This window comes from Notolabrus celidotus, chromosome 23, assembly GCF_009762535.1.
Source record: "Notolabrus celidotus isolate fNotCel1 chromosome 23, fNotCel1.pri, whole genome shotgun sequence".
In the NCBI taxonomy this organism is placed as follows: Eukaryota; Metazoa; Chordata; class Actinopteri; order Labriformes; family Labridae; genus Notolabrus; species Notolabrus celidotus.
In genome coordinates this window covers 15,602,793-15,630,319 of record NC_048294.1, presented here as the reverse complement: position 1 = coordinate 15,630,319, position 27,527 = coordinate 15,602,793, and the positions used below count along the sequence as shown (strand labels likewise).

The window sequence follows — 27,527 nt, the reverse complement described above, 5'->3', positions numbered from 1 at the left end:
TTTTTGGAGCTCTTTAATTCCATGATGCATGTAGACTCAGTACCACGTAATAATTCAGTGAGAGAACTGTCAAGCTGGATCTCTCTGATATTCCTCCCCTTGCAGGTGCTTTTATGTGCGAAGCGTGCGTAAATCACAGGAGTGCTTTTGTGCGCACTGATTGTCTGTCTGGCGGCGCTATTTCATTAGTCCACCAAGAGGTCCATAAGATAATTGAGCATAGGACGTCCAATTTGAATACCAAAACATCTTGGCTTCATTTTTTCTCATTTCGTGCCATGTCAGATTGGATCATCACAGGGGGGAAGCCTAAGACGCAGTGAATCTGTCCTCTTTGCAACATAACGGATTTGTCTCATCATAGTCTAAGTCATCGTGTGTTCGTGTTGGTGCGAATCCGACGACAGATGAACTGTGACACCGGTGTCTGGGCGGTTTTTTCCCTCCTTGGCACAGCATCCGTCTCCCTGCTTTGCCCTGAGCCGAACTCGACTCTCATCCCTCTTCGCTCTGCGGGCCAAATACCTCCCGGCTGCGCCCGAGGATATCTATAATATATCTGTCTTTAGGCCATCCTGTAGCGATCACACATCCTACTTGTTGTCAACAATATTAAGAGTGTGTATTCTATTAGACAGTGAACTCAAAGCTGTTTTCTTAAGCTTGGGTTGCATGTGCGCGGTGGCAGTGTAAACACATCTGGAGTCTGGAGGGTTTTTTGGCTTTAAATGAATCTCAAAGTTTGCATTTGGCACAGAGAAAGGTCTGCTGACTACTGGTTTCCTGCCTTAGGGGCTGCATACTGAAATTAATATCATCCATAATGATGGGTATAAATCTGCAAGGCCAAAACAGAAATATTACTTTTACTAATGCTTATCTTGGTTGCAATCAGCTTTGTAAACCTGTTGCCTCCTTCTTCACACACTGCCTTTTTCAAAACCCACAAAATCCCTGTTGAATTCCACTTCCATTGCTGCTCACTTGCAGCCAGAGCAGAGCAGCTGATTTGTGGTGGTGAGGAAGCAGGAGGAGCAGCTGCCACATACAGCACACATTGTCTAGATTACATAAAAGTGGCTGGTGAATAACAAAATGTCAACAGGCATCAGTTAGAAGCAGGGAGGCCAGAGCCAATTGCAGAGCGCGGAGGGATGGTGGGAGGATGCAGTGTTCTAAAGGGGTTAGGATTGTAGTGAGGGGGAAACAGGTGAAAGGTTTGCATGTCACATGAGAGTGGATGACATACTTCAAACACTTGTATGAAAAAATTAGAGCTTAGGTCAGGATTGAGATGGGCTGATTATTTGTATGCTACATAAATGTATGAATTAGTTTGTTTTGGCAATATTTTTGACCATCATCCAGATTTTGATTCCACCATTGTTTCCAAACTTGGCACAAAGAATTCAGCGTCTAATTTGCATATAAAATAATATATTTTTGTCTTTTCTCTTCCCAGTGTGCTGCCTTGGTTGGTGAAGACCAGCCCCTCTGCCCAGACCTCCCTGAACTTGATCTCTCAGAGCTGGATGTCAGTGACTTAGATGCAGACAGCTTCCTGGGTGGCCTCAAATGGTACAGCGACCAATCAGAGATCATTTCCACTCAGTATGGCAACGAGGCCTCAAATCTCTTTGAGGTAAGAAAGCATCTGTTATATTTCCTTATTCTTTATTTTCACCTTTTTTGCGCTTTCTCTGGTGCTGTGGGACATCTTTACATCCACAGTGATTTCATTATATGATCTCCCAGGGGTGCAGGCGTGAGCTGGAATAATGACCCAGCAAACGCACAACACGCCTTCTAGACTCTTGAATGTGAGCCAAACTGAATGTACGACAGTTACCAGTTTACAAACACGCTTTTACATTGCTCCGAAGTACAACAAAAAGGGAGATAACGTAAAGAAATGATAAGCCCAAGAGGACCTTTGTCCCCTTGTTTGGATCCTGGTCGCCGGGTAGGCTTCCTTATCAAAACTTTTGAGTGTTTATTCCTGCGCAGAGTCTGTAATGCGGCACAGATCTGACAGAGCAGTCTGGTAGTAAACTCTGGACACAGCAGCTGTATTTCAAAACGCTTCTCAAAGGTTGGAGTGTAAAACTTTAATCTTTGCTTCCTCCCTCTTTCTCTCTCTCACCTCTTTTTCCATCTGACACTCTCTTTTCTGTTCTCACCCGGTGACAAACGAAGTCCACAGAGGGTGATGATCTGGCCGGGGCCATAAAGCCATCGGTCTTGGGACTGAGTTCCAGTCCCCAGTTCATTATAAGCCTTTATCAGCGCCAGAGATAGACAAGAAAGACTGAGATTGGATGCTTTAGCCTCGCCTCAGGAGGAAAAACCCTGTCTGAGAAGCCTTCAATGTGTGTGTAATTGTGTGATTGTGTGATATTGTGTGTGTGTGTGTGTGTGTGTGTGTGTGTGTGTGTGTGTGTGTGTGTGTGTGTGTGTGTGTGTGTGTGCGTGTGTGTGTGTGTGTGTTTGTGCGTGTGTGTGTGCGTGTGTGTGTATGGCCCTGTCATGTAGTCACGTTTTCAGGGTCTGTGTCGTGTGTGCTTTTTCAGTGGTTGTGCAGGCAACAGTTGATAACAGACTAAATTCTTTCCACGTTTGACCTCTTCCATACCACTGCCACCTTTTTCAGAGTCTCTTTATATCACCACACATTCTACCTCTGTGGCCAACACACACACACACACACACACACACATACAAGGAAAGAAGGAGGGGGGTCTTAAGTACTCGCTGGTGTGACCGTGGCTCCTCTGTCGTCTGAGAGTGATATGGCTTGCAGCCACTGAGCGGCTCTGGGGATGGATAAAAATACCGATGAGAGTATGCATGTGCAAGTGAGAGTGTGTGTGTGATTTTAAAACACAATGGAACTTAGCACCAACCCTGATGAGGGAAGGCACTCTGAGCAAGAAGCTGTGTGCGACTTCCTATATGAGAAAGAGCTTGTTTTTGTGGACTTGCAAGGGCACATGCTCCTGCAAAACAGTGCACATGTTTGCCTCCACAACAGTTCTATCCATTGCAGATTGCCAATGATGTTTTCACACACCAAACAAGCCATCAGCTATCATGCTATGCTAAGAATATGTAGATGCTTCAGATTAGGCTGTGAGAACTGGGGGGTTTCAAGGGGAAAAAAAGAAACATATTTCCCTGACCAGGGATTTTTTTTTCCATCTTTGGAAAGTTTCAAGTCACCATATGAAGTGCTCAGTTCATCATACAGCAGGACTCAGCTAATCCTACTTAATCTGACAGGGGAAAGTTTGCCGCTCGGCTAGGATCAGAAAGCTGGGGCTGCAGCTGCACTTCCTGCAACCCCCCTCCCTCCTTATTGGCCTGTAACAGGGCAGAGAAGCATCTAATCAAATGTGTCGACATCACCGTACATGTTAATTAATGTTAGCCCTTAATCTTGAAACTGTATATTGTGTTTTTATTTGCATACACCCCCTTAAGAATCAGTATGTGTGTGTTTTTTTTAAAAAAAAAACAGGTTTATCAAAGCTTCCCTGACTAACATGTGTAGCAGCTGCATGCAGCTGTCACACAGAGGCCCCTCTTTTAAAAGTCCCCATCAAACAACAAGCTGTCTGGAAGTTTGAACCGGCTTTCGTTAGTTCAAGTAAGTCAACTGTTGAAGAGATTTTCTGCTCAAACACCCCCTGTTTTTCTTGCACAGGGGTTTTTATTGTGGCTGCAGGTCCATGTGACAGACAGTAGCAAATGAGTCAACACACTGACATGGTACTGCAGCTAAAAACATACCAGTCACATCAGAGGGAGTTTTATTTGCAGATTAAAGGGACAGTGGAGTTTGTTTACACCCCATGTAAGCAGTGTAAGTGTGTGTATGAATGTGTATAAGCCGGTGTTTCTATCTCTGTGTGTGTCCTGTTCCCCCAGCAGCATGCGGTCTGAGATCACAAGCTGTCCCCTGGCTGGACTTTTGCTCCATTCCCTGCCACTGTCCCAACTGTCCCTGACACGAAATGTGGAGAATGATACACCACAACCCCCCCCCTCTCTCTCTCACACACACACACACACACACACACACACACACACACACACACACACACACACACACACACACACACACACAACAGTGCTGGCTCCTGGCACAGCGTGTTTGACACCTCTTCAAAACGGGCCGACCGTGAAAGTCCACAGTCTATTTTGGGCTGCAGTTGTTAAGGGGTGGTTACTCCAATAAGTTCCCGATGTACTGCCAAAGATAACAGCATAGAAGTGTGACCGATGTCTCTTTAACTGCAGGACACCACTTAGATCTCATGTAAAGGTCTTAAGCGGTTCATTGATGAAAATGTGTCTTGTTGGTTTTGGCTTCTTCGGATTCCAATGTTGACGTCCCCAATGTGGGTCGCAGTGGAATGCTGCATGGTCAAATCACATGTATACAAATGATGTCACTCAGAGTCGGTCAGGTTAGTTTTTGATAATGGAAAGTCAGCCCTCAGTTAGTCTTCTTTCATGAAACACAGTGCCTTGCAAAAGTATTTACCCAATTGGACATTCTCAAATATGGCCTTGTTACAAATGCAAGTTGAAGTTGATTTTATGCGGTTAGTATGTCCCGTTGCCATTAAAATATTTTGTGAAGTCTAAGACAGTAAGAGGGGGCATTAAATAAGACTTATCTACAAATAAAGATATGAGAAGCCCAGACAGTCATGCTTCAAAACTCCAGACTAACATCCAAGTCAGAATCAGAATCAGGGGTATTGCAGAGTAGGTGTGTACATACAAGAAATTTGTCTGGTGTTTTGGTGCAAAACCAAGAGTGTAAAACAGCAGGGAAGATAAATTTGAATTGAACAAAATCAAACAATGTACAATAAAACAGAAAACAATTTTAAAGTCCATCATAAATAATTTAATCAGTTCCGATTTGGTTGCTGTCTCTGTTTCAAACAGGTCCTGTATGCAAAAACCATTGTTCCCCAGAGCAGTAAAGTATATGACTTGCCACTACATACCAACCTAAGGATGACCCTTAGACCTGAGTCTTTCAGTGTTGACTGGCCTTCAGTCAGTTGCCACTCATTATAGCAAGTGCTGATAACTTCTTCGATATAGTTTTCATCCTTAGGTCTGTTGTGTTTGGCTCACTTCAATAGTGCCCTGCTGGCTTATGCGATGCGGTTACCCGCTTACATCAGTCTGACTAGCTGCGCCTGTATGCTTAGCTCTTAGGTGGTAGCTGAAACTTGAAGTACCTGGGGATATTTTATTTTTTGACACAAAGCCCAGATTAGTTTTGACTTGAAAACTGAGCTATCTGGAAAGTTTTTGAAGTGAAGTGTGCCATTCAAAAGTGCAGTGGTGATTTATTTTTCATCACAACACAAGCAAGAAGTAGGAATTAATGCATTAACACTGACAACCATTGATGTGGAGGAGCTGTGCAGCTGTGCAGGACTGAATGGTGAGTGTGAGTGACAGTGGTGCAAACAGGTTACCTTGTGCATCCCTGATTGTCTGCTTTTGGACTGCACAGCATATGATTGAACACCCAAATGCATAGTATCTTTATTCAGCTTGTGACATTGTAAAAGTGTGGAAAACTTTGAAGGGGGTGAGTACTTAAGCAAAGCAATGTATATAGACTGAAGGGAGGGACATGGGCAGGTAGAAAAAAGTGCTACAAGAGGAGACAGAGAGACAGCAAAGACAGACACACACAGTGACAGATGGGAAGTGAAGGGGACAAACATATAGACAAGCGGAAGCAGGGACTCGTGCCAGCTAAAATCAGACCCCATGGATCGGGTATAAAAGGTTGTGGGCTTTGCAGGTAGTAAAATAAGAGGCCGAGGCTTTAAAGCATTACACACATGATGCATAGGAACATGGACGCACATGTTTCCCTGTCAGTTATCTAAAGTCTTTATTTCATTTTGTGTGTGTGGTGACTGCACTAGGTTTTGCAAAGGCATTATGCCGCTTTGTCTTGCTTGTTTGCAACTTTTTTGGACAGATGCTCGAGCGCTTATTCTTAAGCGACGGCAGATTACATTGATTGGGTCATCTTTAGAAAGGCTTTGATGAAACATGCTGTGCCGAAATGTTTTCCTCAAGCAGCCCCCTTCCTTCCCTGCAAACACGTGTAAGCCTAGATTAGCTCACACACACCACACACACAAACACACCACACACACACACACACACACACACACACACACACACACACACACACACACACACACACATGCACACACTTGTTGGGCGATAGGCGCTCCCGTGAGCTGAAACAAGTCACAGACCCTCTGAGAGGAATTGTCACGCCCACACATACAAACACACACACACATATACAGACAGCAGCGACCCTTATTGTCCCTGTTCCTACTCCCTGCTGAATGCCGGTTGCGTTTATTTTGCAAATTTTATGCTGACATTTGAGAGTACAACCACCCGCACCAGTTCCCTGCTCCAGCAAAGGGTGTTGAATTATCATACTCCACTGTATAATATGATTTTCTCAAGTGAGTCTTATTAGGATACACCATACTGTCCTCATCTCCAGTTCCCCTTCAGTTTTTACTGTGCTGATACATTGTTTTGCACTGTCCTGATGGAAGAAATCCTCCATCACTGTCGAACTCGAGGCGAACCGTGCCTCTCACACCCGCGGCTGTTGCTGTTTCAAGATACACAAATGAGAGCGAGCGCAGACAAGTAGGCGCAGACGTATTGTACAGAGATGCAGACTTGGGCTGTCCAAGCCTGTGTCATCTCGGAGCGTCTGTCAGATCCACTCCACAACAAGAGCTCTCAACCCTGCCTGCCCGCCCGCCCTACAACACTCTCTGCCATCCCTTTCTCTTCCACCCTCCCTTCCTCCCTCTGTCTTTTTTTTTTTTGCTCCCAAGGCAAGGCATTTGTTCCTGGCTGATGGGGAAGTTGAGGCTGCAGCAGCAAAACAAATATATTCTGGCCTCCAACAATCGCTTCTGGAAAGGAGGAAGGGAGAGAGCGAGTGGGGAAAAAACACAGAGGGTGGATACGGCCAAAAAAATAGTCCCTCAGGGAGTTTTTGGAAAAAGAGCAAGAGAACATCTTTTTGGTTGTGGTGGTGGCTGCTTGGCTGCCTGTCTACCTCTCTCTCTCTTGCACACACACACACACACACACACACACACACACACACACACACACACACACACACACACACTAACACGTACACACACTCAACCCCACGCTCCCAGTGGGCCACTGCTGCTGATTGAGGCATGGTTTGGTGTTCCTGCCCCAGCTGATCCCCTGCCCCGAGTGGATACCCATCTCTCTCATCACTCTAGAGCCACACATGTCATGTGTGCGTGTGCATGTGTGTCTTATGTCACTGAGAGACTCCATACAAAGATCAGATAGAGGCATTTTCTGGCTAGACACAACACTTTTAATCACATTTTTTATTACGTTCGTATGTGTATTGGGCAGGAATGTCTATTTTTAGTACGTGGGGTAATCTCCACTAAGAGACCTTTCAGGGCTGTTTCACTTAAAACCTGGCCAAAACACTAAGCCAATAATCCCCCACCCCCATCCCCCTGCCCGACTCATACTTTCACACACACACACACACATACACCACACACACACACACACCACACACACACACACACACACACACCACACAAGCAACCAAGCACACAGGGCTACATGTTTCAATGATGCCACATGATAACACCAACCTCCTGTTATTATTTAATAATGCACACTTTGTAGTTGGAGGAAGGTGTAAACATTGGATTCCTAACCGTCTTGAACTTATGCAACAAAAAGAGTCTCAGGAATTGCGAGATGGTGTTTGCAGGGAGATGAGAAGAATTGATCAAAGAGTGACAGGGAGAGGGGAACAAAGGAAAGAGTAAAGTGATAGCCAGAAGTGAGAAAACAGTTTGAATAAGAGACAAAAGGGGGAAACCTCGACAGAAAGAGAAAGAGGGAGGGAGGTGATGGAGAGAAGCCTTCAATCAGCAGGGGCCGTGATTCATGGTGAAGTGCTATCAGTCTTGGGCGATAGGCTGCTTCCCCTCTCCAGGAAAGGCCAATCGATCCCAAGTGTGTGTGTGTGTGTGTGTGTGTGGTGCGTGTGTGCGTGCGTGCGTGCGTGCGTGCGTGCGTGCCAACATGTCCAGTTGTGGCAGAGGTCTTGGCAGTAGCCAGTAGCTTTGGTGGTTTGCCAAACTCTGTCAATCTGTGAGTTTGTAACACAGCTTCTAGAGGGCCGTGGTTGGTTTAAACAAAATTACCAGGACAAATAATGTGATTTAGCTTCATTAGAAAACAAATGGTGCAGCTCTGGATGTAGATTGCTGTTTTTAGGTCATATAAGGTAAGATTAAATAGTGTTTCAATGTATTATTTGGTTGAAACTTTATTTTATATTTTGATACTCAGCCAGGGTGGGGAGCCAGGAATTGATCAGGGGTGGCCATGCCCTCCACTCCCATCCCCACCTCAAAAAAAAAGATAGAAGAATGTATATTTAATTTTTCAGTGGCAGGACTTCATTTAAATCAGTTATTTGTTTATTCTGAATAGGCTGTTAATAGCTGTCTTTTGCATTCAGTGTAGAACAGCTTCTTATGTCACTGTCCAAGAATTGTCAAGTCAGGCATGCCCCTGTACAGTGTGAGGGTGTACACACAAACGGGCTATTCAGACCAGCACCATTTCTTTCATATCAGGCTGTAAACTAGTGGACACTCAAGGACTGCAGTTATTGCTCTCCGGCTTCATTTTTTAACACCTCAGGTTGATGTTTGGCTAGTAGTCAAAGTAGATATGATTAGCAGAGGTAGAGAGGGTAGGTAAAGGCTTTTTATTTGTCTAGACCTACTTCATGACACCCCTGCAAAAATGAGCGCCCTCGTTTGGTCACCCCAATCCAAAACTTTGGTTCTGTCTAAGTACTTAGCATCACCAATTGATCAAGTAGAATGCCTGGTAGGTATCCTAAGCCTTATTTAACAGTGATGTCACCAACTTAACCTTTACATTACTCTCTGATGTGAACTTGCAGTTAGCTGTGTTTGCCTTTTAAAGTAGCACCATGTAGCCTCGCACAGAAAAGTTAGGAAAGTGATATTTGTACTCCAAGGGGTCATGAGGCTTTTTTAATCAGAGTAAAGAGCAGTAGCTAAGTACATCTACATCTGAAGTACTTTTTTTGAGTGTGTTTAATTGTGGATGCTTCATAATTTAGTTAATTTGTTTTAAAACACATCTTTGGCCGTGTGCACTGCAGAGTCTCACTGTACAGTTGAATGACCAGTTTCCCCCTGTCCTTTTAAGAGCTTTGTCAACCATGCAGAAAAAAGCGCTCCCCATTCTACCTAAGCTTTATGATGTGCACTGCATGCTTATAGCTCCAGCTATTTCCCCCCTGAAGCATTTAAGTCTGCACAGGCCTCAAATAGTTCAAGAGGCTCTCCGAGGCTCTGCTGATGCATGAGTGACTGGATGCTTGGATGACTCACTTGCTGCCCAATCAGTTGCTCCCAAGTTTAAACTGGAAGCAGAAGCTTTTACAGACACTTGGTTAGTGCAGATAGAAAACATGGCTTTACTCTCCTTTTTCTAAAACAAAAACTTCTATGAATATATATATGTTGTAGAATATAACTTGAGGGAGAGTCTACTTCAGAGAATGGAAATTTCATAAATATGGATGGAAGATGGACTCAAAAAAGACTGTTGTTTATAAAAACATGGTCCTTATTATTGCTTGCAAGCCACCAACAGCACTTTTTTTTCTAATTTGGACTGCTAAAGCGAGCTAAATTTATGTATTGTGAGTTTGTGAATGTTGTATCCAGATAACCTGCTGTAGTTTCTGCCACCCTCTGGCTTTCAACATCTTTACAATTGTCTCATGCTCTTTCCAGAGGCCATTTTTGGAAACGGTTCTGAGTGTTGGAAGCTTCTTATCATTGTGTATGGGACCAGTCATCAGTCTCAGGTTGGCAAACTACTTATAAAATAGTAGTGAGCTAAGATACACACCTTAATGAAGTGCTACAACAGTAAAGCTAACCTCCAGAGAAGTGCAGCAAGCTAAGCTAGAGCAATAAAGTAAATAGCAAATAATGTCAACGCTAATCTGCTTTTATGGAGGACCAAATAGATAGTCATGCTGTTATCATGACATTTTTATTAGAACGTTTTCTTTTTTCAAATTAGCTTGGATACAGAGATTTCAAGCAAATTTAACCAATATTGAGACTTAATTAGCTTATGATAGTTAACTTGTTTGCCTGTAGCATTTGGCTAATATCCTCCAGAGCTGCCATTTAGAAAAATCAACTTTGTATCTCAGTTTAATCTTTGGCTCGATGATTAACAAAGTTTTATATGTTAGCAAATCAACAACTTCACCATTTGATCTTGATAAATTTGCTCTTACTACTCATTTAACTGATAAGCTGCAATGTTTCTTTGGCAACCAAAAGCATTACTCCACTGTTCCTTCTGCATTTGGAAGGCATTTCACAGTCCAGTAGTGTGTGCAGGTAGTGGGAATGCTAAGCTAAATGTAAGCTTATTCGTAGTAAGGGAACATGATCAGTATAACCCAGAGATACATCCTAGATTGAGTTGAAAATCGTCTCCATTGGATGTTGAAGCTACAAAGAAACACTTTCATCCCCTAATGTCTTCTTTGGCTTCACATAAGCGATTAGACTGTGTTGACTTGAGTGCACAATTCCTTTGATGTGTTTCATTTATTTACTTGTAAAGATAGACGCATCCTTCACAGACATGCAACGGATTGTGAAGCCCTGCATGTTTGACCCTGCTGCTACATGTGCAGCCCATACGCATATGAGAAAGAAAAATGCTCAGATAAGGTGCACACAAAGTCACGACACGGATAAGGATTTCACACTGCAGTCACTTCCTCTTACCTGGGATCCAGGAGCGGCACTGCACACACTTGCGCACACAGCAGAAGTCAGGTAAAAGATAATGCGTTTATTTAGTAATCAGCAAATAGCTTTTATGCAGCGGGTAAGTGGTGAAGCCTGTGAGGCCTTGATAAGATCGTTTGCTTTCAGGTGTTTCCTTGTCGCACGCGTACGCCACCGAGTGCAAATTGAATAGGGTGACCTTTTTGCCGCAGAATCAAATTGACTGCATTTCCCCCCAAAAGATTCTGCCATTTCAATTACCATAAATTTGTGATATTGCGTCCCCCCGTCATATGCACAAACACATGCACACAGAGATGTAGAATAGGACAATGACACAGAAGCACACCTTTTGTTTGAAACAGTGTAGACCACTATATCTTGTCCACTGTACCCTGGCTCTCCTTGCGCTGGCATCTTTCCGAGGAAGACATTACTGTGACAAATGAAACGCCACAAAACTCTCGATGGGCTTGGCAGGGCCTGAAAGGTCAGAAGCTGCATTTGTGTGCAGGTGTATGTGTGTGTGGTTATAAAGTGTGTAAAGGTGGTTTTCATCAGCAGATAATAACATTGAGTCCTCTGTGCAAAGAAAAAGAAGTTCTGGTCCATTCTGCTCCCCTTGCAAATCTATGTAAATGTCAAAAACGTCAAAACACAGCCTCCTGGGTGTGTGTTTGTTTTATGGATAGCTTCCCATGACTGCGGCTGGCAGACTTTCGTTCCAGGCAGGGAGTGTGGCACTGTCCAGTGAAGAAAAAAGAACATGGGAAACTGTCACTGTGTTCCTTTTTTCTGCCTCCCTCTGCACGTGCTCCCCTCCCTGTGTTCCTCCAGCACATTATCAACAGTGTAACAGCATGTCAAAGGCCCTTGCTTAGGGTGCACATTCAGAGCTGCCGACTTAAGCAAATAGCTATTTGCATGCCATTAGGCGAAAAAAAAAGCAGAGGGAAGCACCATTCCTCACCCCATCTCTGCATCTAGCTGAATATTCCTCTTTTTGAGCCTCCAAATCTCAGTTTTTTCTTCTCCCGCCTCCTGCTGTGACTGTCAAAGTGGAGCAATCACAGCAATCAGTGCCTCCTCGTGCCAAGCCGATTGGGAAGTAGCTGCCAAAACAAAAGAGTGAGTGTCCAATCATTATGATGGCGTGTGATTCTGTGGTGTTAGCAAGCGCTTGCTAGGACCATCTGTGGACGGCTGAAGAAGGAAAACAACAGCAGCTTGGAGCCGGACTGGAGATAGGGAGGCTCCACCAGGGGTCATAATAACCCTGGATCTCTAAATTGTTACAATAGCTGCTAAGGAGTATACTGACATGATCTGAAAAAAAGCTGCAACAATGAATAGATTAATCGATTAAGTATTCACTTGAATTGATTAATCGAATCAGTTCATTATTCAAAAGAAGATTAATCAGCAACTATACTGACAGATTATAGTTTCAAGCCATTTTCAAGCAAATATTCAACATTTGCGAGTCCGAGTTCTATACATTTGGCGGGCTTTTGTGGGAGTCCAGATTAATTAATTGATCAAAATACAATTAATTAGAGAGTATTGACAATCTATTAAAGTTTCAGTCATTCTTATGCTTCACAAATGTGAGGTTTTGGTGCTTTATGTATTTATGAAAGTACATCAAGAGAATTTGATTTGGAAAACAGTTGTTTTAATCAGTAAGGAAAATGATTGTGCGTTGCTGCCTTGTGAGGCAAGTGTGCATTTATCACTGTTTTGCTGGAACGTGTTCATGAATGTAGGGAAGATTTTCACTTAGGCTGTTTGATTTCTGGGCTTCATTACAAATCTGTCTGCCTCCTTTTTGTGCAAGGTACACGACGGTTGCATGATATTTGACCCAAGTTAGACAGAAAGGGCCTTGTAGGTCTGAAGCCATGTGACAGCCTCAGCTGATTCAGCGATGTGGGACAGAGTTCAGGTGGTAGTTTCAGCACCAGCAGCGGCAGTGGGGTTACCACTCAAAGGATTTTTTTTCCACAGGATCTAGAAAGAACAACAGAGCTCACATCCAAGGGTAGGGTCTCAATCGTATCTGGCCTGTGTCAGGATGTGTAACAACACTTCCTTCCCTCTTTGCGGGCTCTCAAACACATAGATCCCCCCCCCCCCCCCCCCCCCCCCCCCCCCCCCCCCCCCCCCCCCCCCCCACCCCCCCCCCCCCCCCCCCCCCCCCCCCCCCCCCCCCCCCCCCCCCCCCCCCCCCCCCCCCCCCCCCCCCCCCCCCCCCCCCCCCCCTCCTTCTCTCTCTCTCTTTCAACACATCAGCTCATCTGATAGTGCTCTAACAGTCTCAAATAGTTCCCAGGAGATGCATCATCTCTGCACATACACATCCTGGTCCTCGCCGACGGGTCGAACCGCTTCCTCATTAATGTATAACTCACGTCTTCTTCGAAAACTGAGACAGACATCTAGCATACAAAGTGTCGGTTCATGAAATAAAGCTGCTTCTTCAATCAGTAGGTCGCCATTTTTGTTTTAACAGAGGCAAAAAATAGTGAATTCCTGCCAGAGTGAGGGGATTAGCAGAAGGCCAGTTGTGGTATTATAGCTAAGTAGGATGAAGAAGCCGAAAATCAGCTTGACTGGGCAAACTTGTCTGCATTAAGAGGGTAAAGATTTATCATTCACAGCTCAAAGTAACATGATAAACTGGAATATATCGCAAACTCTGAGTGGCGGCTGAAGATTTGATCAGGATGAACTACTTGCTGTTGGCTACCATGTATCTTCTGCCTAGAACATCAGCCTTATATCTTGTCCATTGGTTTGCTTGTATAAGAAATAGCTTCAGAGGTATTCTGATACCATTTTCCTCCTTGATACTGACACTAATACCGATACAGGTACCCATTCCAAGAGTAACCAGAACTGATACCAATACTGATACGTGGATACCGGTAGCGACAGCAGTGCTACTACTGAATCCAATACTGATACTGATTCTGATAGCCATACTGATAGTGATACCGATACCATGGCTAATACCAATATCAACACTGTTGTCTGTATGAGTACTGTTACCAGCACTTACACTTGTGTGTAAGCTAATTCGGAGTATGCCTCAATGCTGGTCTGAATTTAAAAAAAGATAAAAAATATTGGTGGTTAAACATTGATATGTGGCATCTTGCTGTCTTACATTTTGGGGCTTTGTAGAGATCTTGCTTTAATCAATGACTTGTGTTTCTGTTCGTACATTAGGTGTAATATCAGTCTCTAAAGCTGGTCCTGCATTCTAGTTTTAGAACAACTACAGAGTGTAGATACATAAAGCTACAGGAGCTTTTTCTCCACTCTGTGTTCAACACTCAGCCCCGACCACTACAAAGGTTTCAAATTCAGTTTTATGTTTTAAAACACTGTCATATAGTTTCATCACTGCCTCACACACTCAGACATAGACACACAGAGAGACTTAGCGGTGTTATGTATGGTTCATCGCTCTGTATAGGCCATAATCACCCTCTTCCATCTCAGTAAGCTCATGCTAAATGACCAGACGTCTCTGGCGGCTGCCATGATTTGTCTCTCCACCGTGCATCGCGCCTTACCTTCACCCTCCCTGCCTCCCTCTATCCCTCCCTCCTTCCCAGCTCCCATATGTTGTGCCTGTGTGACCGGCCGACGTGTCAGGCCTGACTAACGCCTTAACGGCAAGCCTGACGTTGATTTATTTCCTCTGAAATCTTGGGGCCGGGGGTAATAACACAGAATGACATTATTTGTTTATCAAATCCAAGGCTGCTTTTCTTGGCAGAGTCGAGATGTAACGACTTGATACCAACCCCCACACACACAAACCCCCACCAATTCTGATTGTGCCATGATTAGGAGGTCTGGCTACTCGCTTAACCTCATCCAAGGGAATGTTTTTGAAATCTGACAGAGCAGAGAGGGAGAGAAAAAGATTGAGATGAAGCAATGCAATTAAATTGTCAAGGCACAGATTTAACCCCGCCACGCAATTTGGCGCTCAATTTATTAAGAATGTTTTCTGTCTGAACTAACTGGATGCTATTTCTCTATCTGCAGAAGGAGAGAAGGAACGAGTGAGCAGAAAGAGACAGTGAGAATAAACAGTACTTTAAATACCAGATGACCCATTTAATGGGAGATATTTTATCATCCCACATCCAGAGAGTCTGCCACATGTTCTGCCTCTCATTTGAAGATAACAGCGGCGGCTGTTTAGTCTGTTGAAACTTCATCTTACTCAGTGATCAGGTCTATCATTCTGGCTCTTTCACAACACATTGGGTTCCTTTTAACATGTAAATGATGCATTGCCCTGAAAAGTTCATTAAAATTTGATCCCTGGCAAATTTGCTCAGGAGCGTGGAATCCTCAAGAAGCAATTAGCAGATTTAATTTGGCTATTTGCCCCAGCGTGCAGAAGTGGGTGTTGTTTAAAATAGCACCTTCACCTTCCGTTATCAGCTGTGTGAATAGTATCTTCTGGAACACAATGCTGCGCCGTGGAACTCAATAAAAGAGTTAAAGGCAAGGACAACCTCAAAGACAGCGTGCCTGATAACAAAAGGGCCTCACCTAATAATGAACAGCCGGAGTCGGCTTTCTTTTCTCCAACTTGGGGAAAGCTGGGGTGAAGGAGGGGCGAGAGAAGCTCTGCCAGCACTTGCCAGCATGTTTTATGGCTAATTGAAGCATTTGGAATAAAACAGCCACAAAATGGCACCCTTTAGAATTGAAGCGGGGTTATATTGTGATCCCACAATTAGCCCAGGATTGTTAAGATCTCTTTAATTCGGTGAGGTCCATTAAGCGAGATGGGCGAGGAAGTGCTCCCACAGAGACAATTTTTCTCCCTCGCTTTGTTCTTCCTACCCTCTTTTTCCCTCTCAGCAGCTGCTGTAGTAATCAATATAAGTGGACATGTCCGTCAGCAGGTTGCCAGGTTATCCAGGCGTCACCTCCTTTGGGTGCCATAGCTCCTGAAGTCCACCCACACGGAGAGGGGTTTTGTTTATACATAAACAAGTGAGTCAGTTGTAGTAGAACGCCTTTGGTGCGAAAACTCTGCAAAGTGTGGTCATTAAACTGGCATTGAAGAGCTCGCCCTCGTGGACAGGGGTATTAGATCACACTCTCTCCGGGGTGGAAATGATCACTGAGCTCTGCTCCTTACCCCAGTTTCTCAAATCTCCACTTGGCCCACGAGTGCCTCCTCTAGAGCCGCAGCAGCGTCTGCTGCCTGATCGGCACGACTCAGGGTTTTACAAGTGTCTCTTTCAGAATAAGAGAGTCCCTTCTGGGTTATCTTCGGGGGATACTGTGTGCCTGTGGGAGCTTGCCAGTAGGTGGAGGTTTTGGAAACAGGATTGAAATGTCTACATTTGAGCTTTTCACTGCCTCAGAAACTCCCAAATCTTCTCCAAACCATGACAAAATGAAGCTTGCACAGGCCTTATGATTTTTAATGCAACTACTGTCACAGAGTGGCATAATCTGCAATTTCAAACGGAATATAAAGGCTGAAACATAATTTAAAGAGGTAAATAGAGCTTCCCTATATGCAGCAGAGCTTGGATAGTAAGTGAGGATGGACCCAGACAGATGGCTGGCTCATTAAAGACTCATTTGTGATAATCTAAAATGATCCTACTTTCAATTTCTCATGCGAGGATGTATGTTTGGCCTAAGAAAGGGCTCTGGATTAATACCTACCTGCTTAGTGCTCGGGTAATAACTTGGGAAGCTGGAAAATGGTGAATATTTCTGGGGCTCCAGCGCAGTGGATTTGAAGCTCCTTTCAAGTAATTAAACAGCATGCCACCTCATACAGAGCAATTTCCTGCAAGGCGTTTGCCTGCCGGTGCAGCATGGCCTCAGTCTACGTCGTGTTATCTCTGTGAAATATGTCTCCTTTATCATTTTTTAATAATGACTGAGTGCTCTTGTGTTGTTAGGAGAAAAATCTACTCAATGAACATCAGATTAACATTTCCTCACTGTTAGCTAGCTGGATGCTATCTGGATGTCCAAGATTAGAAATTCAAATTGGAGTAGGAAAAGAATGAAAGTGGCCACTTTCACTATGGTAGAATCAAACCTGCTCCAATGAGACGTGGTGGGTGGGCGAATTTTGTGCATGTTGGAATTTGAGTCTTGGGAGGTGTTGTTTTGGTTTCAGAGAGGTTGGTGGCCCCCTTTGGCGTAATGATGGCACCACGCCAGTGCCAAGCGATAATAATCCTGCCATGTGCATAAAGGGATTTGCTCTTGTTGGGCTGGAGAATATCCTAGGGTGACGACACTGTTATCTTTCTGCTGTCTTAAAGTGCCCTGGGCTTTCATGGCACTGGAACCAGTGCTTCCTGCTGCCGCTTTTCCATGCACACAGACACACACCCTTCTATCAAGCAAGCTGTATTCCCTCAATCTCAATACCTATTTAACTTCATACTGTTGTGTTTCTCTCTTCCCTGTTTATACTTCTCACCTCCTGTTCCTTCAGTATCCATCTCTGTAAATTCATATCTGTCTCTTTACACATAGTTCTAATCTCCACCATTAAACAACCAGCTGCATCAAGCACACAACTCCTCTGCAACATCAAAGAGCAGCTGAGTGGCAAGAACACGCTTTATTTCTCATGCAATGTTGATGCTAACTTCCCTCCCGTTGCAAACATCAGCTGTCATGCCAACAGTTTAAATATTCACATTTATTTAGCTTCGGCGGGTGGTAATTCGCCTTATCTGAGGATTGCTTGCAAACATCTTGTCGGTGAGCCCATCATCTTTCAACTCTGGGGGAAGAGAGAGTGCAGTCAACTTTTGCTCATTGTTTCCTTTACCCCCACAAACTGCTCCATACCGCAACACACCCCAACCCGTCCCCGCCTTCCCTAGATACTTGCTTCTTGTCAGCCTGGTAATGGGTTTCTTGGGGGAGATATTATTTTGGTCCAGTAAGCTGCATGCTTAAAATATGAGTGACAGGCTTGACTCACTTGTGCAGGGAGAGAATTTTGTTTTTAAAAAGGCTGCCAAAATAGAGCCAGCTCTGCGGCTGCGGAGAAATTGAGAAAAAAAATCTTCCCACTCTATTAACAATGAAAGCCTGCATGCAACCACCCACCACCTTTACTTCTCTAGAAGAAGAAAAAGCAACTTTTTCCTGACTAAAATGTCCTATTTTCTCCATCTCTCTATTTTTCTGTTTCTGTCTTCCCCCCATTCCCCCCTCCTAAGAAGATAGATGAAGAAAATGAGGCCAACTTGCTGGCAGTGCTTACAGAGACACTGGACAGCATCCGGTGGATGAGGACGGATTGCCTTCGTTCGAGGCCCTGGCAGATGGGGACGTGACCAATGCCAGTGACCGGAGCTGTCCCTCCTCCCCTGACGGCTCGCCGCACACCCCAGAGCCCGAGGAGCCTTCCCTGGTAAGCCACTCTCTCTTTTAATTGTCCAATCAGCAGGTCAAAATATTATTCTTGAGTCATGACCTCTGACCTATCAAACACTGTTGCTTTTCAACCCTAACCCCAACCCCAACCCTAACCCTTCAGTCTTCATTGGAAGCTCTGTAACACGATTGGGCACCAGAAGTGGCCGTTTATCTATTAGACTTCTGTTTTCAGCATTACCATATTTGCAACAATTTGTTCACAATATGTTAAGTAAAATTGTGCAGAACTACAGCTGCACGGAGGAGGAAAGGAACTGGAATGGATCAATGCGTTAGCTGCTCAGCGCTAATTACATAACAGTGCTATTGTGGCGCCAATTCAATGATACCAACATCGTGTTTGGGAACTACGGTTGACACGGTGCCACAAGCCCCGAAATCAAGCCGGCACGTAATGAAAGTACACATAAAAAAGAAATCCATCTCATTTTGTCTTCTCTCAGTGGGTCCCAACTAATCCCCCTGTGCCCGATTCATCTTTTTGGCAAAAAGACAGGCCCCATGATGAGAAGTCAGCTTACCTTTGTGCTGTTATTTTTACACATAACCACGCCATCTGGGCCTTTCTTAGGCTTAAAGGCTTTGACCCAAAATGTTATGTTATGTTCAGTTACAGTCCATTTTATTCCATGCCGGTCCTTTCCAGATGACCTTTAGCCACATGCCTGAGTTTGTTTATTCAATCACAGTGGAGAAGCTTCCCTTTGTGTATACGAAAACACCTGCACAGGAGGAGAAACTTGTCCTGTCTTGTGATATCAGCCGAAAAACTCAGAGCAGTTCAACCTTTTCCACAACTGTATCTTTCCTAACTGCAGTTTCTGTGTCTGGTTCTGCATTTACAAAGCATAGGATGTCTAATTGAAAGACAATCGTATTTGCATAACTCACACTCTCTTCCCCCCTCCTCCCTCTCCACGTTCCCTCATTCTGTTTTGGTCCGTCTGCAGCTGAAGAAGCTCCTTCTGGCACCCGCAAACTCCCAGCTCAGCTATAATCAATACACAGGTGGCAAGGCACAGAACCATGCAGCCAGCAGCAACCACCGGATCAGACCACCACCTGCCGTCGTCAAGGTAGGGACACACACAGACACAGACAAATACATGCACTTGCACTGCCTTGCTGCTTATTCAACTCGTGTACACACATTTTTGTTAGTGTTTGTTTTTCCCTGTCTTGTTTCTGGCTCTTTCTCCCTCCCCTCTCACACTTTTCTTGTTTTGGTGGCCGCCTTTAGAAGATGTTAGGCTGCTGCTCTAGTCGACTATCCCAGGGGGCCCTCTCGTAATGAAAACAGGCTGATTGCTGTTGGGCTTTCCAGGCGAGGCTTCGGCACCGTTGTCTCATTAGCTCCACCACTTATCCGCCTTGGTATGGTGCCTGTTGAAAAAAGAAGGAAAAAAAGAAAACAGCGACAGGCAGTCTTGCGGCGAGATTGATGCCTTGAGACGACAAGATCAAAATATCAGACTTGATGTTCTCATTAGATGGCTCTCAAAAGGATTTTTTTCTAAAGGGGTGGGGCTGATTGAGATTAATGTTAGTCAGTGCAAGTATCATAGGTTTATGAATGTCTGTTTGCATCTGATGTCAAAATGTGACATAATATATGTTCGGTGTCACAAGCAGTTTGGGAAAACTGTTGATTAAAGTCATCTGGATGTAAAATTAAAAAACATGTATGTGATCAACCTGTGTGCTAAACACAACACAAACACAGATTTGTGTGCTTAGTGTGTACAATGTTTGCACATGCAGTGCGTCAACCTTCCTCACACAGTCTATTTTCATAACGTGCCTTTGAGTCATCCATTTCTGGAGCACAGCGAATGAGGACTCCCGGAGGACATGGTGCACATACAGAGTGGCACGCTGGTGCTCGGAGGGGCCACGCAATTAAGATGATGGGCGGACCGCACTCCCTCCATTGCCTCCCAGACGGCTCTGCAACAGCTGTACTCAGGCTGTCTGAGTTGCTCTTTTAGCCTCTCTCTCTCAGGCTCCATCTCTTTCAACTTTTATTTATGCACTTAACATTTCTCAAAACTGGATCAGCTGCACTACTCACACAGAACAAAACTTCTTATTGAGGCAGCTAAATTTTTCTCTGTATCTCGTTTTGCACAGACGGAGAGCCCCTGGAATGGCAAAGCAAGAGGGGGCGCCAGTCAACAGAACCGCCCGGTGAGGCGGCCGTGCACTGAGCTGCTGAAATACCTAACAGCCACCGATGACATCCTGCTCCACACCAAAGCCAGCGAAGCCAAGAGCACCTGGGGAGGTGCAAGTAGCAGAGACAAGAGTGGCCTGGGTCTCGGTGCCTCGTCCTCGTCCTCTTCGCCGTCCTCGTCCTCCACCTCCTCGTTCTCCTCCCTCTCCTCCAATTCATCCTCCTCCTCCTCCACCTCCAAGAAGAAGTCCGCCGTATCATCTCAACAGCAACAGCAGCAGCAGCAGCAGCAGCAGCAGCAGCAGCAGCCGCAGCAGCATCACCAGCGAGGTGAGAGCCGGGCTGCAGGCGAGTGTAGTGTGGCTGGTGTTGGGGCTGGGAAGTGGCAGCGTTGCACTCACGATGACGGGGTGGAGGAGTCAGAGGGTGCCTCTATCCCTGTCGGCCACAGAACCTCCACCTGCGGCCATGCCCGCCCCAAACTGGAGCACGGGCCGCCCAGTGAAGAAGGAAGGCCGCCAGGCGATGCGGCCCGCCTGGCTGCCGCTAGGTTTATTAGGTATATGCACTTATTCCCTCCCTCCCCGAGAGGTGAGTCACAGCTGTGAGCATTGCCGAGAGGCTGCGGGCGCCACTCAGGCTAGCAAGGGCTTTGGCAGGCAAGGCCGTAGTAACAGTAGCAGTGCCCGCCGTGCGCCGCATAGGCACATCACAGTGACTATCAGGAAAAGAGACGGGAAGTCGGGGCACCCTTTACTTAGCCAGCTGCTCACCTCCAAACAGAGGCCCGCTGAATATCGAGCCAACTTACCCCCACTTAAGATCCCCCCTTTACCCAGCTCCCAAAGCAAATCAGCAGGTAAGAGGTTTGAGAGCCCCAACCAGGCTGATGCAAAGGTGGAGGAGGAAGAGTTTGAAGGGGCTCATGATTGTAAAAACCAGACGGTAAGTCTGGTTGAACAGCCTGACTCTGGGTCCCTGTTGTCACCTCTTACCTTCGACTTAGAAAGCTGGGTTAGCCATCCAGGCTCAGAGCTGGGCATAGGTTTTGGACTAGATCTTGGGTGGCTAAACCATGGGGAGGATGTTGCCCATAATGATGATGATGATGGTGTTGATGATGATGATGATGATGATGACCTTGTCATGGGCAGCCCTGCTGCGGCGCTCTCACAGAGCCCACCAAGCCCACTCTTCCCAGATACTAGAATTGCAGAGCCCGCCCCTCCCTGCATCACACAAGGGCAAGGGCACCCACACAGGCAGGCACTCAGCGAGCACCCCGACGACCAGGGCCACCCGTTGTTAGGTAATCATGACTGCATCCCCCCCACTGGCCTTATCTCTTGCTCTCTTTTTCTCCCTCTCCTGCTTTAACCACTTCCCAGTTTGACTTCACAACTAACCCCTATTCTAATACAAATCTAACAGTCATTCTGAGGGCAAAAACAAACAGCCTGCTAGACGATGCTTTCTGCTAGTCCTGGAGGCCTTTTTTTAAAGTCTGAGTAAAGTGAAAAAAGGAGGGGGTGGGAAAGGGGGTGAGCCTTGTCTTGCTTCTATCCGCCTTGTATCTAAAAGTCGACCCTTGAACGATCTTTTGGCTAATTGAGCTGAGTGTGCTGAATCCATACATTTTAGACTCAGAGCCCGGGTGCTGCTCTTTTTAGCGTCATGCTACTAAAAGCCACGTTTCCACAAGTCGGCCAGAGCCTCGGGCAACTGCACAAGCTTCCTTGACTCTCCTTTCTTCCTTCTTTTTTCCCCCTCCTCTGCTGTTGGTGCATGCAAATACAAACTTTATTGTCCGGGAAGGGGCTCACCCACTGTCATGTGTTGTTTGTGGCATCGTCTCTATGTGTATTTATTCCATTTTCGATCTATTTGTTGTCTTGAGCAGGGTATGTTTGTGTCTAGACACCTGTGAAACACACACCATCACTCCATCCTGCCTCACAGAGTGAACAGTCTACCCTAAGAGAGTAATTGTTAAAATGGGGTCAAACTAAAATATGCAGATATGCTTTGTGCACTAGTGTCCATAGTAAGACTTTCTAATGGTTGTTTTCGTAGTAATAATTGCATTTCATGAGTAAATTTAAGATTAATTGTTGCAGAATGTGGACATGTTCTCTTCTGCCTTGATTGTCATACCTAGATCAATAATTACCCATGCTCCTTTGTGTTCTGCAGCCAAACCAACCACCTTGCCACTTCCTTTGACCCCAGAGTCTCCAAAGTAAGTGTGAGAAGTTTTTCCGCATTATTCCAGGCAAGAAAGCAGCAAAAGAACTACAGAAACATAGAACAAACCACGCAAAAATAGAGAAACTATAAAGACTAGAATCCACGTGAGGCATTTTTGTGATCATTCCATTTCTTATATCACAAAAGCGTTTTAGTTTCACCCATGGAGTGAAATGTTGACCTTTTTTTTTTTCTGTCTTCAGTGACCACAAGGATCACCGTTGAGTAACAAAACATGAACGCAATTAAGTGTGGAGATTGCTGGAACCCAGGTAAGCACAAGTGTCATTATCATTCAAAATATACTCCTCACTCCTTGGTGTAGCTAATAAAGGGTTAACTCTGGCTCCACCATCTTGATAGTTCCCTCACAGTTCAGAGTTCAAGGTGAAGGCGCTGGAGGAACTATTTTATGCGCCCGGCTATTGATTAGGCTTTCAAATCTCTTCAGGGTTATTAGCAAACCCTTCCCCTCATGTCCCCATTTCTGAAGAGTTAATATGCTTCTCCTCTTTCTCTATCTGATCCCAGTGCTCTCTGACTGACAGCATACTCAGTCTACACATCATAGAGGAATTGAAAAGGCAGGTTACTGTTTTAATTGGTTCTGTGGGTTTTCAGTTTTGCCTTTTATTTTTTAAGGCCCTTTACATGATGGATAATCAGATCAGCTGACCCAAGAGTATTTCTCTGCTCTTTTTCACCATCCCCTTTTGTGTCATGTGCAGAAGAACAAAATCAGAAGAAATCACAAGAAATGGGACTAAAACCTGCAAACTTTGGGGTTTTTATTTCTTTTTTGTGTGTCAAAAAATCAGTACTTAACCTCAAGATTAACAATATAAAGATTACATAAACAACATGGCTACTCTTAGCCCTTCAGAATCTATGATGGTTCACTTGTCCCTTCCAGTACTCATTACCAGCAGGGGAAACAATCTTTGTACATACCTCCTGTCTCTTTAGGGGATGGAAATTTGTGGCACGTCAAACCCCAAGAGGGTCTCCCTGTATCCCTCTGACCCTGGTCCAAGTGCCGTTTAACCCTTTTGTGTGATAAGCTTGTTGGGGTCAAAGGGGACGCCGTTGAGACCAAATGCAAGGAAAGGGCCCGCGCTGCCTAAAGCTCTGGGGCAATGAAGCGAGGTTAACATTTCTTCCTGTTTTCACAGCACGTGGGTGAGCCTTTTGACCTGTGGCCAAATCTTAGCGTCCGTTCCGTTAACAACCCCGTCAAAGAAAGCCCTTCACCTGACTTCACAAATTTTGGATGAATATTAGCAGAAAAAGTCATTAGTCCAGGAAGCTCGGTTACTGAGCCCCTTTTACTTCTCAGGGATTAGCTTTCAGTCTCGTGCTGCATGAGACAGACGGATATAGACCCCTTTAAGCAGGGGTAAGAGCTATTAGGTCCAGAGTTACATGTCCTTTGCAGATTTAGAGTAACATTCCACTACAATGGAGATTATGGCTGTGTTACTGATAACCAGATGAAAGTTAGCCAGGAGGGCAGCTCCACCCCAACCTTCAAGGCAGCTCACTGATGGAACTTTCCATGAATTGCTGCCAGTAACATTATTTATGGCTTTATGATGGGTTGTAGTAGTACTGGTTACTGTGTAATAGAAAGATTTATCAGCTGGATATCAATCTGTACATCTTGTACTCACCCAATTCATTATTAAGTACTAAAAGCTCCTGTGCAGAGTATTTTTCAGGTTGTGAACAGACTGAAATAATAACAGTGCCTCTTTACAAGGTACAAAAGCAAACAAGACCATAAGTGACACGAAGGATTACTTCTACACTGTCATTTATGATGCCTGAAATCCCTGCCACCTGATATGTGTCACAAGTGATAAACAGCATGCTGCAGAAACAGCCTTGTCTCTACCTTTATCACTCCAAAGGGTCTCTAAGATGATACAGTAGGCAATTAAAGTACAACAGGGGATAAGGGCAACATCAAATAAAGAAAAAACAATAAGATATTAAGAATAATATGTCAAATTACAAGAATAAAGTTACAAATGGAAAAAAGTCATACAAGATTGAAGTTGCATTTACGAGGATGAAGAGTCCTACTTACGAAAAAATTGTCTTAAATATATGAGAATAAGCTCGTTAATTCACAAATACAAAGTTCAGAAAACAGTCATCTACATAAGAATACATTTAAGCTACAAAAATGAAGTTGGAAATGTACAATATTAAAGTTTTAATTCTACAACAGTAAATAAGTAAATTTACAAGAATAAAGTTGTAATATTACAGAAACAAGTAGTGATTTTAATCTATGGTAAGCCTATGTCTATGTTTTTAAGGGGATTCTAAAAAGAGCAGGATGCACTAAAATGAGGAACTTGAGCAAATTAGGAAGTTAAACTTGAGTAAACTCTCACAAACATCAAATACATCAAGCAATTTTCATCCCCATAGATAAACCAGCACAACCCTCTTATAAGTATAAAGTGTTGTTCATACTTAATACAAATATTTGTGAAAGTTGCATTTTTTTCTCCTAAAACTTAATTCTCAGAAGTTATGTTATTATTCTCAAAATCTTTATTTTTTTTACTGTATATCGCCAGAATCTTCTGAAAGCCAGATTTGATTTAAAACAATACTACAACTGACACATCAGACAAAATCAGCAAAACAATAAGAGGCCCCAATTTGTCCAGGGAGGCGCCAAAATTAACACACACCCAAAGTTCCTCATAGGAGCTTTAAAGAAGACTTTTTTTTCACTCTGTTGGCTGAATGCTTTCTTGACAGCTCAGAAAGGTTCACTGAAGGCAACAACAGACAGCAAAGCCCCTCTGGGATCTGCCTAATCTTTGCCAAGCTAATAGATTTACCCCATGCAGCCGTGTTGTCTTTAATTACTGTATCTCATGACACTGAGGTGGTCTGTGTGTAGATATTTGCATGGCTTACTGCCGGATCAACTCTTTAAGCACTGAGTGGTTATTTGCTCCTTGCAATTGCATCCAGACAAAAGAAATCTTCCTCTTTTTTTCTGTCTTACTCGTCTTCACTCTGCTGGTTACATGATTGGTGGTACTCAGTGGATCATCCATCACTTGCACATTTGACTGAGAGGCACATATTTATCTAATTCTGATTTATTTCACCCCCATCACTAATGGCTCCTAGTTTATGACCCCACGCACACATTGTTTGGACAGATGGTGCTTCATTGGTGAAACAGAAGTTCCTCAGGCGATGTGTAACAACCCTTTTTTCCCTCTCTCCTCTCCTGTTCATGCAGTACATGTCTATATTCCTATCAGAGCTAAAAGATGGAAGAAAGAGGGCACATAAAGGGAAGTGGGTGGCTTTACAGACACATCCCCGTTAATAAGTAGGATGCTAAGCCGTTGGATCAGGCATTCCAAACACAGCAAGCGCTTTCAGAAACTTGCATATTTATGTGTAAGGCTCCCTTTTGCTCCTGTCTTCCCTGCGCACACTCTAACACTGGATTTTGATACTAATAGCTGTCATTTGGTGCAATTCACCAGCGAGGGGAAGAATGATGTGCATTATAAGAAAGGCAAAGAAGAGGGGAGAGCGTATGTGTTTCAAAGTGGCCTGAGTTTGACCTCAGTAAGAGACTGTTAGCGACGATTGTGTGTGTGCGTGTGTGTGTGTATGTGTGTGGGCACATTTGTTCTGTGCGAGGCAGAGACAGGATAGGATGTCGAGAAAAGGGAGAAGTAGAGATTGATCCAGGGAACAGGGAAGAGAGAGTAAAAGGGGGAGAATACAAGATTGAAGGAGAGGGGGGGAAGAGAGAATGAGAGTAATGGTGGCTGCTGTTTGTGTGAGTGCATTAACAATGCTATAAAGTGGGCTCATCTCAGGACTTCCCATATAACTGCCATCTGTCTGGTTGTAAATCTGTAGGAGGCGGGAAGGAAAGATGGGGGGGCACACACAGTAGGGACATGCCATCAGAGAAGAATGACAACCCATTCGACAGTACTTCCTGTTCTGCCATGAAAAAGCAGACATCTCAGCATGGCAACATCACCAAACAGGGGAATTTGTACCCTAAGAGAAGCGACATTGTTCTTGAAACATGTAGGCGCCATGTCACTGATGTGTCTTCAAGTCTTTGGTTTTATTCAGTTGAATTGGCTGCTGTCCAGTGCCGACATTTATGCCAGGCCGGCAGAGATATGATACATAGACTCTAATTCTTTCTCATCGAAAGCATTACGTTCGACCTCTGCAGGGTTTTGTATTGTGTGTTTTTTTTTCTCATGAAAAGGGATCTTTCCAAGGTCAGAGTGGAAGGGGATGGCAAGTCATCCGTATTACAGCACCATCATATTAAGTTACACCAAGCATTACATTAATCTGTCAAGATTGCAATAAAATAGAGATCAGGATTAGGCTGATGGAAAGTGAATATTTTAATCAGGCATGTATCTGTGTCCACTGTCCATAAACTGAACCAGGACTTTATAGATTAAAGGGGGGTGGGGGTATTTTGAGGGGTTTTTCATTATGATTCCATTTTCATTTTATGACACCACGCTTCTCTCTTCTCCTCCCTCTGCAGGTCTGACACCACCTACCACGCCCCCACACAAAGCCAGTCAAGAGAATCCTTCAAAGCATCGCTCAAAACCAAGTTGTCTTCATGTTCCTCCTCGGCCTTGGCGTGC

General features: G+C 44.5%; 1 protein-coding gene across 1 annotated transcript in view; it reads left to right on the top strand.

The window, feature by feature from the left end:
• The window catches only part of ppargc1a (peroxisome proliferator-activated receptor gamma, coactivator 1 alpha), a 327,674-nt gene that overhangs the window by 287,097 nt on the left and 13,050 nt on the right, over window positions 1-27,527 (top strand). The window contains 11 exon segments of the mRNA XM_034677128.1: window positions 1,463-1,642; window positions 18,209-18,266; window positions 18,269-18,402; window positions 19,379-19,504; window positions 20,559-21,169; window positions 21,171-21,910; window positions 22,795-22,840; window positions 23,052-23,056; window positions 23,059-23,118; window positions 27,419-27,469; window positions 27,472-27,525. Coding sequence (XP_034533019.1) covers window positions 1,463-1,642; window positions 18,209-18,266; window positions 18,269-18,402; window positions 19,379-19,504; window positions 20,559-21,169; window positions 21,171-21,910; window positions 22,795-22,840; window positions 23,052-23,056; window positions 23,059-23,118; window positions 27,419-27,469; window positions 27,472-27,525 — 2,065 coding nt within the window.